This window comes from Cervus elaphus, chromosome 8 (assembly GCF_910594005.1).
Source record: "Cervus elaphus chromosome 8, mCerEla1.1, whole genome shotgun sequence".
Classification (NCBI taxonomy): Eukaryota; Metazoa; Chordata; class Mammalia; order Artiodactyla; family Cervidae; genus Cervus; species Cervus elaphus.
Window position 1 is genome coordinate 5419043 of NC_057822.1, and position 12652 is coordinate 5431694.

General features: G+C 60.3%; 1 protein-coding gene across 6 annotated transcripts in view; it reads right to left on the minus strand.

Annotated features, from left to right (window-relative positions):
• Positions 1–6926: 6926 nt before the first annotated feature.
• Positions 6927–12652, minus strand: part of WNT4 (Wnt family member 4) — a 28891-nt gene continuing 23165 nt past the window's right edge. For 4 of the 6 annotated variants that reach the window (XM_043909145.1, XM_043909151.1, XM_043909148.1 and 1 more), the window contains exons 3-5: positions 11013–11144; positions 10745–10887; positions 6927–9885 (exon numbers count right to left, since the gene is read on the minus strand). In XM_043909145.1, coding sequence (XP_043765080.1) covers positions 9418–9885; positions 10745–10887; positions 11013–11144 — 743 coding nt within the window. In that variant the 3' untranslated portion in view covers positions 6927–9417. The remainder of the gene's footprint in view (positions 9886–10744; positions 10888–11012; positions 11145–12652) is intronic. The other 2 variants (XM_043909146.1, XM_043909149.1) reach the window with 2 other exon arrangements.

Sequence of the window (12652 nt, forward strand, 5' to 3'; positions counted from 1 at the left end):
TGGCCAGGAAGGCTAGCTGCATGGCCTCGGCGCGATTCCAGGTTCTCGGAATGTCTGGCTGTTTTATAGCAAACAAGATCACGCACAACAGCCCAGCATCCAGGCATCTCCGCCCCAGCAAGTTCTTTCTCTCCGCCAGCTTGTAAAACAGTGGGACCTACAGCAGTGTGACACAGGCCCCATGCCTCTTGGGGTCCCAGCAGCCTGGTACAGGGCAGCAGTCCTGGGCAACGGTGAACCCATCTAAGGCTCCGGGCACAGGGCCAGCAGTGCAGGCCTGGCCGTACCCAGGGACAGTCTTTCAGGCCAGGCCCTGCCTGGCTCAGTCCTCACTTGTAAGCTCGGGGCCGCCCTGTTTCTAGCCCGCTTTTCTCCCTTTTGACCCCTGGGGAGCAGCTGTAGGGAGCCACTGAGAAGGCTTGTTTACAGATGCATTTGGCACAGGCTAGGGAGACCAGCAGTGATGAGTCCTTGAGTTCCAGCTTCCAGCTGCTCCCAGGTGCTGGGGAGCCTTGCACTCTGGGCCCTGAAGAAAGAGTCCTCACTGTTGTGTTTGGCTGAGGCTTCGGGAACTTGGAGATGAGGAGACTAGGAGACGGTGGGTCAGATGGCCGTCGGGGCATCATTTATAACACAGCCACATGGGCTGGCCCTTCGGGAGGCCTTGTGCAAGAATCAGGGCTTGGGGGGCCAGGCCGGGGCTTTTCTCGGGGGCCCTGAAAGGGGAGTGGGCTCCTGCAGTCCTGGGTAGTGGTGGATGGAGATGCTTTAATCTACTCTCTTGACTCCTTTGTGCTGGAGAAGGAACCAAGAGGAACAGCCATAAATCTGTAGCTCTTCAGAGCTTCCAAGGGTTCGAACCCACTGCTCTGCTGCCCTTTATCAGGCTGGCAGCCCACCGTGTGGCCGTTTAGGGCTTGGCAGATGTCTGTATTGCATTTTCTTCTGGAATGCATGCCTCGGGTCACTTGACATTTATTCAGTGCTTTCTGAACCCTCCCGCCCCATGCCACGTAAAATAGAACATCCAGATCTCGGCCTGAATCAGGAGCTCACAGTCCGAGGGGGAGAACGTGAGCATTAGAAGTGGCAGCGTGTGTGGCACAGTGGGTCTGCAAAAGGGGCACCCACCCGTTCTCTCCTGAAGCATGTCCCCTGCCAGCTGAAGTCTGGAGGGTGCACCCTGATGCACCCGGCCCAGCAAGTCTCCGCCTGGAGGGCATTCTCTGCCATTGACAGCGGTCGTGACGGCTGCTGGCTGAGCACCCGCTGTGTTGTGTGGCAAGCAACATACTGAGTGCTTTACGTGCTTCACCGTCACAGTAGCTCAGATACCTGAGGAAACAGGTGAGACGACTTACGCAAGGGACGCAGCTGGGGCATGGTAGGGCTGGGATTTATTTGACTCCAGAGCTTTGGACCATCAGACTTCCCCGGAGAGGAAGTATTAGAATAGCCAGGGGACAAGTGGTGTATGTAATGTGAAGTGCTTATCTAAGTCACAAGATTTATTTTGAAATGTCAGATAGAACTAACAAAGCAAGGGTGTTTTGTTGCTCAAAGGCAGGGGGCACAGGTTAAAGGTTGGGAACCCCTTTCTTGCTAATGAGCCGAGCCCTCTGCTGGGTGAACTGGACGGAGCTCTTACCCTTGAGGTCAAGTTGGAGGGGAGTCACCTGCCTTTCCCTCGCCACGCGGGGGTCCTGCTATCAAGTGAAGCCTGGCAGGCTTGCAGACGGGTGCCTCAGCAGCCCGGAGCCCAGGAATCGTGTTCCATATTGAGCTTCCCTTGGTGCTGAGAGGAGAGGGCCGGGGGATGTGTGTGTCGGGGGGGTGCCACCATCAACCATGTGGCTTTGGTACCTGGCCAGATGGGAAGGGGAGAACAAGCGTCCCAGGTCACAGTGAAGGGAGAGTGGCAGAGAGCTCATTCACTGGACCCCCACCTCCATCACGGTCCAGTTCCCACAGTAGGCTCTGAGATGGCACTGATGGGGAAGCTGAGACTCGGGGGCTAATGTCTCTGAGGCCGCCCAGCTAGTGAGAGGGCTCGAAGACGATCAGCTCAGGCCCCTTCCACCACGCGGTGCCTGTTCTCTCGAAGCATGATTCTGAAGTCACCCTTCTTACCCCCTTCTGATTCGAATGAGTGCTCTGCCCCCGCCTCCTGGACTGAAGCAGCCTCAGCTCATCGCAGCAGCCCTGCGTCCTCCTGGTCACTTCTCTGGACCCAGTCCAGTTCCGTGATGAATCAGGGGAGCAGCCGCGCGCCCTGTCCTGGCTGTGAGAGCCATCAGCTATTCCTGAGGCTTCCCAGGTGGCTCCCGCCACGGTCCCAGGAAGGAAGGGGAGGAGGCCCGGGCTGCAGGAGGTGCTGAACGGCGGGAGGAGGAGGGATGGGGGGACTCCCAGGAGAAGAGACACCCAGAGGATTCTTGTGTCATCCGAACCTGATCGCACCGGGAACCCACAATGCCATCCCTGCACCCCAGCGAACGCCCTCCCTCATTCCTGAAGAAACAGCCAGGGTGCTGGCCGAGGAAGACTCTCAGCATCCTTTGCTGCCCTTCCCAGTTCACAGAGCGCTTCCCCACTCAGTGCTTCCCCAGAGCCACGGTGGTGGGGGCAGGGGGCGGGAGGCTACACAAGAAGGAGGCTTTGTAGTTGGCCGTGAGTTCAGTCCTGCTCTCTGCTGCAAGTGAGGAGGAGAGGTTGCTAACTTGCTTCAGATGCCACAGGCAGCTGGCCGTGGAGCTGGAATGGGAGCCCCGTGTCCCAGGGTCTAGAAGGAGGCCTCACCAGACCGGAAGGGAGAAGCAGCATCCATAGGACTCTGGTTTGGTGCTGGTTAAAAGTCCTGTTTAGGAATCTGCTTGTTTCTGTGCACTTGTAATTTGTTTGTTTTCCTTCCGTTTCCTAGTAAAAGATCTTCTTGAAAAATACTTCCCTTTTTGGCTGAGCTGAAGGGAAAAGGACTCATCTATTCATCTATACCTTGGTCCAGGCTAGAAGCTCTAGAGCCAGGTGTTGGCGCAGCCCAGAGAGTTTAGCGCTGTTTGTGGTGGGCAGGATGCTGACAGCCTCTCTGGCAGGCTTGGAGCCAGGCCTAAAGTCTTCTGCCAGGCTAGCCAGGGCAGGGGGTAGTAGGCCAGGCTGCTGTTGCCAGCTGTGGCTTTGTCAGCCCTAGCAGAGTGACACCATTCTGTCCTAAGAGTGACACCTGCCTTGTTCTCTGCCCCAGAGAAAGCTGTCTCCAGAGCACAGTGTAGGTTCCCAGCAGAGGGACAGAGTTAGCTGAGCCCAGCTAGACACAGATAGTGCTGTTTTGTGGGGCGGGGTCAGCCCAAGACTGAGGCTCTTTGGCACGGAAAGCGCTAAAGGGGGATCTAGGCCAGCGATGGGCTGAGAAGAAATGAAGAGGCTTGCGGGCGGAACTGGAGGAGGAGCCTGCTGACATACCATCTCCTGCCCGGGAGCCTGGAGTCTGGGCTCTGGCTGTGGGCAAGTCTTCCCTTGTGTGGGCCTCAGGGTCCTTGTCTGTAAAGTGGGGATAAATCCTGCACTTGCCTCCCAGCTGGTCTGTCCGACAGGAAGCATTCCTGCCGCGTTGCTCGCTTGTGACCATGACACACGAGTGCGCTGGTAGGCTGTGTTAGTGGGGGCCTGACCCTGCAGTCAGTGCCGATGGTGTTGGGTATTGGTCATAACGCCGAACGTCCCAAGGGGCCTGGCCAGGCGGGAAGCTGTGTCACTTCCCCAAGCGCCGAGGAGGCCATGCTTTCCTGATGCTACAGAGTCCATGGGTGCCTGGGGGATGCAGAACCAAACTGAGGATAGAGGGTTTCCCTCAGAAAGGAGATGCTCCCAGGCTGCAGGCTGCTGAGGGTGGAACTGGGCTGGAAAGCAGCAGCGGGTCTGCAGGAGTAGGGCCTTGTCTCCGGGCTTGCCCAGTGGCTGCTGGCTGGAACCAGGGCTAGTCTGTGCCAAAGCTTGTTCTGGATCCCTCCTGCCTCTCTTGGCACCATCACCCCATCTATCAGTCTCTGGGCCTCAGATGGTTTCTTCCGGGTCCCCATTTGCCTTTTCAGTTGTGGGGTTTGGCCATGGCCTTTCCGGTCCGGGGGAGGCCGACGGGACTGGAGACTGGCTCTGCTCCAAGGTCACATGCAGTCTCTTCTCTCGCTAGACGGGGAGTTCCCTGAGGGCAGGGTCCAGGTGTGAATTGCCTCTGGGTGCCCACGTCCAGCGTGGAGCCTGTAATCCTTGCATCCCAACCAGAGGGCCCAGGCCCTCCTGGCCTCGGTTGGGCTGGGAGAGTTGGCCCTCCTCCCTCACAGGTGGCGGGGGTGGGGGTGGGGGTGGGGGTGGGCGCCGAATCAGAGTATATGGCTCCTTCTGTCCAGCTTCCTCTTCCTGGCTGGCCCAAGGCTTGGGAACAGTGGCTGCCTTTCTGGGGCAGCTGGGGCACCTGGCCAGACTATGCTCTGTCGGGCACTGTCAGCTCTTCAGCAAGCCCCGGTCCTCCTCTTAACCTAGAGAAGGCCCCGGGTTATTGGTGTTGTTCTTGGCGGACCACCGGGCCCCTCAGCAAACAGGGAGGCGAGTGTGCACCCGGCCTGGGCCTGTTTGTGTTGGCCTCGCCAGGCGGGGGATTAGCTCAGCTGGGCTGCTAATTGCCTCCGAAGTGCCGGCCGGGATGCTGACAAGGGCCGGGCCTCCAGGTCCCTCCTCCTCAGCAGGCATGATGCCAGGCCTGGGGGCCTGGCCCAGAAGGGCCCCCTCTCTCCCCTGTCAGCGCCTGCTTGGCCCGGACCCTTGAGATGCGGGCAGGGGGTCAGCAGGGCTGGCGGCTCAGGAAGGGATGGGGGGAGATGCCTATGAAGTCATTGCCTGGGCCAGGCCAGGCCACCCTGCCCCCGCCTCCCCCATATCCCCTAGACCTTCTTGAGTCAGACACCTTCTCCTGAAGCTCAGCATTTTCTCCTTCTACTAGGGAGCTGCTAGACTCCTCTGCCCAGATGCCCTCTGGTCCCTCAGCACCTTCTTCTTTCCGGGGGTCTTCTGTGTCTGCCCTCCTGCCCTCTGCCTCTTCCTCACTCAGCCTTTCTCGGCTCCTCTCAGTTGCTCAGAACTGTATACTTCCTTCTCTTCATTTTCCTGTGTTCTCTGGCTCTTTCTTGACCCAAGATCCACTTTAAACCCTACCTCTGGTCTCCCTAAGACTTCCTTGACCACTGGCTGTCGAGAAAGAGCTGAGAAGGGAGTCTGCTTTAATCACAAGCTTCCCAGAACCCTTCAGGCCTGAGTCTGAGGACATCATCAAGGATGGATCTGGACACGGCCTCTCTGTGAGCTGAACGGGCCTAGGAGTCCTGGAAACCTTCCATCCTAACAGGCGGAGCTGCTGGGCCCCACTGCCTAAGCTTCCCACAGCTCCGACATGCCCCCCTCCACTCCTGACCACCCTCTTTCACCTGCCCTCCCTCTCCTAGTCCTGCTTCTCACCCTCGTTGGGACCTCAATCCAGCCTCTCCTACTGGAGCCCAGGGATAGCTTTACCACTGCTTGACTGCTCCCTGGGTGTCCCTATCCCTTGGCTCCTCTCTTTCCTGCCTGGGGGTCTCTGCCCTGAGCCAGCCGCCGGCTTCTGAGCTCAGTCAGGGATGGGGCCAAAGCAGGACCATGGCCTTGGGACACCTGCCTTCAACGCCTGGCCTAATCCACAGTCTGCTCTCCTCCTCGCCTCATCCTGTCTGACTCCCTCAATCTTAGAGCTACCTTAACTGCCCACGACATTCCTGAAAAGGGAATAATGATCTTTATAGTAGCAGCTGTCACTTGTTGAACAAATGTATTTGACATCCCCAAGATGGTTTACTTGACATCCCCAAGAAATAGGTTCTATCGTTATCTAGTCCTATATGATGAATGAAGTTGGGGCAGGGGGAACAGCCCCATATTACAAATGAAGATAATGAGCTCCAGAGAGGGACTATGAGTCGTTCAAGGTTCCATGTAGTGAAGAAGTGGCAGTGCCGGCATTCCAACCCAGGCCCCTTGGATGGCAAAGCTTGGGTCCTTTTCCCGCTTCGAGAGAGTCCTTGGGCAGGGACATCTCCACCGCTTTGCTCCACCATCTTGGACCCGCTGTATTACCAAGGATTTGACCACGATTTGAGGATGTGTCCTGTTCTGGACCCAGTCGCTTCCCCTGGTCCTTCACCAATTTGTGTGTCGCCCTGCTATCCTGAAAGCACTTTGCTTTGGCCCTTTTATGCCCCACTACATGTCTGGGAAGCCAAGCACACGGTAGCCTCACTGTTTGCCAGGCTGGTGTGGGTTTGGGGATGGGGGTGGAGGACCATGGCCCCCTTGGTAAGGATGAGGACTTCATCCACTGGACTTGGGTTCCTGAGAGGCCACCTTGGGCCTCGCCCACAGCTGTGACAGAGTTCTGTGGCGTTTTCCATCCAGACTCCTCATCCTGACTGGGCTCCAATCTTGGAGTTTACTTTTAGCCACGGGCCTTGAATACTTGTGTCCTTAGGCAGGAACTAACTTCTTTTCCATTTGTTCCCCACCTCCTCAATGCCCCCCCACTTTACCAAACCCTCCTGTCCATCGTATCTGTCCCTCCTTTTCACATCAATGCCCAAGAAGGGTTCTGAGACCTTGGATCAGGCCAAGGTTTGAACAGTTGATCATGGCTCGGTGAAATGCAGATACAGCCTCTGGGTGTTAAAGATGAATTCCAGATAGCAGGCCAGTAGGTCCTTAGAGCCATCCAGTCACTGACTCAGGAGAGGGAGCAAAGAGGGTCCCCATATATAGAACTGGCTACTGTGTATCTGCTTGTCCACGTCCTTCCCCAAGTCTCTCTGGTCCCTCTTCTACAAAAAAAAAAAAAAAAAAGTCACTGCCACAATTGCAAGATAAAGAAATAATCATTTTATCGTGCACCAGACTATTTCATGAGGATGTCACAAAGGCAAGGAGCCTAGTATAAAAGTCAGGGCATGGGGTGGGGGCAGCAGGGGGTAGCAGCATCCAGAACTGGGACTCGTCCAGCCCGAGGCCTCAGAGGACACCTTGCCTTGTGATCGGACTAGTGGGGAGGGTTTCGGGCAGGGCTTGGACCCTCTGGCCAGCCTCCAGAGTGGGTGACTGTGTCAATCCTGTGCTGGTTCCTCTTTATTTGGACAGTCTGGAGTGGGATGTGTCCCAGGAAGCTCCATTTTCCTGCAGCCGTGGAGCCCTTTGGGGTGCTGGTGGCAGCAGTGGTAGGGGCTGGGCAGAGGTTGCTAGAATCTAGTCTGCTTCACTGAGGCTACACCCTTCGAAAGCCACAGGAGGATCAGCTTTGAGGAGCCCCCTGGTAGGTGGAAAGGTGAAGCCTGTGAACAAGCACAGACCCTGTGCCTTCTTCCTGGGGCAGTGCCTATCATACCAGCATCCAGCCGGGATCTACTATGCCCCTGCCTCTGAGGACAGGACCTGGGGTGGGGGAGGGGTCTTCACCGCCTCCTTTGTGTGGGTCTGGCCCGTGCCAGTGAGGGATAGTGTTTTTCCCTGGCGCTGAGACGACAGCTGAGCAGAGCCCGCCAGAGGAGCAGTGAGCCCAGCTGGGCAGCTAACCGTGGGGACACTGAATCAGCTCAGCTTTCATCCACATCAGAGCCTGCCTGCCCCAAGATTATCCCAACGTTTGAATGTGGGTCCAGCATCTCACTTGGTTTTGGCCTTCTTCTCGGATGGACACTGAGCAGAGAGCTTGGCTAGGGGCCAAGGGTGTTGACCCTGTCTTCGTGAGGGAGCCAACACCAGGAGGCACAAACCTCCAGGCCCGGAGAAGCGAGTCTAACAGGCCAGAGCCCGTATTGTGGATCTGGGGCTTTGAATTCAGATACTGAATCTTGGAGCCAACAACTGGGAGTCTGAGAACCTGCAAGGGGGAGTCCTGAACCCCAAGAGTTCAAACCAGGAGCAGAAAGCCTCCATGTTGGGGCAGCTTGGAGAGCGGGCTGGAGTGAGGTCCCCGGGGGGTCAGGAGCCCACCTGAGAAACAGCTGGGTCAGGCCGGGGCTTGCCATGTGCAGGCCCTGCCCACAGAAGCCTGGGCCTGTGGCCTGATGGGTGCACAGGGCCAGGCCTAGGCTGTGGGGCTGGCTCTGAGGACGCTGCTTCAGGCCCCGCGGCACCTGGGAGCAGGGGTGCGTCCGTGCTGAGACCTCGCTTTGTCAGCCTGGCTGCTGGCCCCCGCTTCCCTCCGAGCCGGCTCTGCCCTCCCTGGGGAACCACGTGGGCTCCAGCTCGGCCTGTGGTCTGTGGCTCCTGCTGCTGGAGTCCCGTCCCCAAGTCTCAGACGCAAGGGGGCCCTACAGTCTCTGGGACCTTGGGAACAGGCTCCCAGGAGGAGGCCTGGCTGGAGGGCTGTTCTGGCTCCGTGTCCGCATCTATGGGTCCTGGACCCAGCCGAGCCTTGCCCTTCGTCCTGTGAAACGAGCACAAGCGTGTGTCCCTGTCTGGTTGGCCTCCCAGGACTGCCGCGGTCGTCCAGTGAGACGGCCCAGGACAGGGCCTGGAACAGTGTTTGCTCAACAGATGTGACTAAGAGAGTGAAATGAAAGTCGGGTGAGGGCTTTTGCACATGGCCCTTTCCCGTGTATGACATTAACGTTCTTAATTTCACGGAGGAGCAGCCCTGTGAAGAGTCACCGTGAAGGCCGACCTGGGGTCTCCGATCCAGGCTGCAGCTGTATTCCTGTCTGGGAGGGACCGGGGGGAGTGGGGGGCGTCTCCCGCTCTGAGGGTCGGGGTGCTGCAGCCTGCACTGGTCCTGGCCTCATCTGCTGCTCTTGCCTGGAGGGGCCTACAGAGATTGAACCGCCGGCTGCCCATGGAGACCTGGTGTGTCTACCCACTGCTTTTCCAGGGGGCTTGAGAGATGATGAGGCCGAAGCTGCCAGGGGCCCCCGTGTAAGTAGGGGGGGTGTGTGGCTGCCATCTAGATGGCACCGTTCCCCTGCCACCCGTCTCCCTGGACGGCAGGGTCAGTCGGCACGGGTGGCTGGGACACTCTTCGTTACCCACCTGAAGTCCGCAAGTAGAAAAACGGGTACAGATAACAAGTGAGTGGTCAGCAGCGGCCACAGTGGACAGCCGGAGGCACGCGCAAAGTCCCTTTGGTCAGTGGCAGCCACAAAGGCCCCGGCTTCAGGGCGGCCCCAGGGTCGGTGCCCTTGGGGCCGCCCGCCCGGTTCGGGCAATAAATAACAGGAGGGACCCAAAAACCAAACCAAAACAAAAAATAACAACCAGTATCTTTTGGGGCGGGTGGTGGCTGGCAGGGGGGACTGTTTAAATTATCGGCCTTCCCCGGGGCCACGAGGCGGTCGCTGGGCGCCGGCCGGGCGGCGGTCACCGGCACGTGTGCAGCTCCACCAGCCGCTGGCACTGCCGGCATTTGACGAAGCAGCACCAGTGGAACTTGCAGCTGCAGCGCTCGGCCAGCTCCACCTGCGCCGTGTGGAAGCCGCGGCCGCAGCACAGCAGCTCGCAGCCGTCGATGGCCTTGGATGTCTTGTTGCACGTGCGGCCCCGCGTGCCCAGCACGCCGCTGCGCACGTCCTGCTCGCAGAAGTCCGGGCTGGGCTCCAGGTACACCAGGTCCTCATCCGTGTGCGGCTTGAACTGCGCGTTGCGCGGCACGAGGGCCCTGGAGGAGCCCACGCGGCGGGGCTCCACCTCCGTGGCGCCGTCGAACTTCTCCTTCAGGGCGTGGCCCACCTGGCGGAAGGGCGGCACGGCTCGCCAGCACGTCTTTACCTCGCAGGAGCCCGACACCCCGTGGCACTTGCATTCCACCCGCATGTGTGTCAGGATGGCCTGCGGGGGAGGGGAGGGGAGAGGGGTGGTCAGGCGCAGCGGGGGAGGGGGCGGTCAGGCGCGGCGGGGGAGGGGCGGGGGGGGGAGGGGAGAGGGGCGGTCAGGCGCGGCGGGGGGGGGGCGGGGGGAGGGGAGAGGGGCGATCAGGCGCGGCGGGGGAGGGGCGGGGGGGAGGGGAGAGGGGCGGTCAGGTGCTGTGGTGGGGGGCGGGGTGGGGGAGGGGAGAGGGGCCGTCAGGCGCTGCCGGGGTGGGGGGGCACGGCTGGGGAGGGGCCGCCGGGGAGGGGCCGCCGGGGTGGGGCGTGGACCTCGGAAGGGGGCGGGCGAGGTTGGGATGCCGCCGCGTGGGAGAAAGATTTAGGGGGGCTCTTCCTCTGTCTTAAAGCCCCTTCTGTATGCTACAGGAGCTGCTCATCTAAGCGGGAAACAGTCCAAGATACTGTCCTTGGCGTCGGGGCCGCTTGGGGTTGATGGAGGAGGGACCTTTCAAAGGGCAGTGTCATTGGAAACAGTGACAGCTGATGTGGGGTGGGGTGGGGGGGTGGGACAGGGCTGCGCTGCACCAGCCACTCCAGGAACCTTGAGGAGTAGGCATTGAGATGGCAGACGGGGTCACAGTCAAGCCCCCGGTCCTGGCAGGGACACAGAGCCAGGGGTGGGAGCTGTGTGTGTGACGGGGGGATGGAGACACACGCCTGTGTGCACATACGCGTGTGGATGGCCCTCACACCTCCGTGAGGCCTGCTCACCTGTCTGCCCTCTCGCCACGCCCCCCGCCCCACAGGAGGGGCCTGGCAGGGAGCGTTTGGGGACCTTGCCGAGCCTGTCCTTCCCAGGCGGGGAGGGGGGCCCACGCTACCTTCCTGCCGGCCTCGTTGTTGTGGAGGTTCATGAGGGCCCGGCTGGACGAGGCCCCCTTGCTCCTCTCGCGGACGTCCACGAATGATTGGGAGAAGGCCACGCCGTAGGCGATGTTATCCGAGCATCCTGACCACTGAAAGCCTGGGTGGGTGGCAGGGGGCGGAGGGGGCACCCGAGACCAAGGGTGAGTGAGGGCCCGGCCCAGGCGCCCCATCCACCCCCTGCCCCAGCCACCCACGTACGCCCTCCCCAGCGCCCCGGCTCACCCTGCGGGCTGACCCCATGCACTGTCCGGTCACAGCCACACTTCTCCAGCTCCCCACTGCTGCACGCCCGCGTCACCGCAAAGGCCACACCTGCTGAAGAGATGGCGTACACGAAGGCCGCCTCCCGAGTCCCTGTGGGAGGCAGAGGGGGGCAGGGCTGGGTCCCAGCGCTCCTCCCGCCCGGCACCCTCCTTTATAGAGGGGAGGGGGAGATGGGACCCTCCTGGACGATGGCGGCCAGGGAGACAGACAGCAAGGCAGCAACTCTGTGGAGCCACGAGTCAGGCTGAGCTGACACTCTCAGCACACTGGCGACCGGGCACATCAACACCCGCCGGGCACTGTTCTGCAGTCTTCACACGCGCCGGGCATTTGTCTGCCCCACACCCGTCAGGTGAGTACACCTGTCATCCCCATTTTCAGAGAGATGAGCGAACTTGTCTCAGGCCTCACAGCTCGTGGTTGAGTGGTACTGGTCCAGCTTCAGTGCTCTGAGCTACCCCCAGATCCTGTTCTCACGGCCTCTCCGGGAGATGAGTGATGCTAGGCTGGGAGAGGTGAATTAACATACCAAGACTGCAGGAGGCCCGGGCTGGGCCTGTCTGCCTGGCTCTTCCTGTGCCTCTTCTAAAGTCTCCGAGAGGGTCCCCTGCCCTGCGAAGCTGCCCTAGCCCCTCCCCGCTGAGGCTGGGCCCATTTCTGAGACCACCTTGCTCCCTTAGACTTTTGAGGGTAAATGGCAGTAACAATGGTCCCGCTGCTTACCAGGCAGGACCACTGCCAGTGAGGGGGTGCCCTCTACCTCTGGAGAGCTGCCCCTTTCACAGATGGCCCGGTGTGGGTTTGGGGAGGGGGGAAGTGGGTCCCAGTCGCCGGTCAGGAAGTGACAGAACCAGGACCCAAGCTCTGGTCCGTCCGCCTCGCTCCCTGTCTCTTCCCTTCGGCCCCCTGACTTCTTGGTGGTTCTATTTTGGTGTCTGCCCTGTCTCTCGCCTGAATGGGTGTTTTTATCCTCCTAGGAACTGTGCCTCAGGGGGTGTAGCTGCCGTGCAGGCTCTTTCTGGGGGTGGGGGTGGTGGGAGGGGGGTATATCTGTGTGTGTGTGTGTGTGTGTGTGTAACGCGTGTGCACACAGCTGGCTGGGTGTGTGACCGGACAGGCCCTGCACCTCTCCTGGGCCCTGTGAGAGCCTCTGTGTGCCCTTGACTGTCCCTCTGTCTCTTGCTGGAGTGTCCGTGTCCGCAGGAGCGGAGGGGGCAGGCTTTGGGCTCGCGGTTGGCAATTACCTCTGCGACACCCAGGCCTGTGCTCCCGGCTGCCCCGGGGAGCAGTCGCCGTGGTCAGGCGGAAACAATCACCTCCTGTGTGCCCGCGTCTGTGGGCAGGGGTGGGAGGCAGCCCTGGCCCCCGTGGCTCAGGACACCCTGTTCTCGGTCCGGCCCTTGAGCGAGGGATCGTGCCCGCCGCCCACTCCCCACGGCCTGCCCGCTACCGTGGTCTGGCCACTCTGGGCCAGCATGAGGGGGCTTGGCCAGAGCCACGGGGGCCTTGACAGCCTGAGACAGAATCCTCTCCAAGTTAATCGAGGTTAATAGCAGGATCATGTTGGTTGGTTTTGTGCTGTGGCCGCCCAAAGAGAG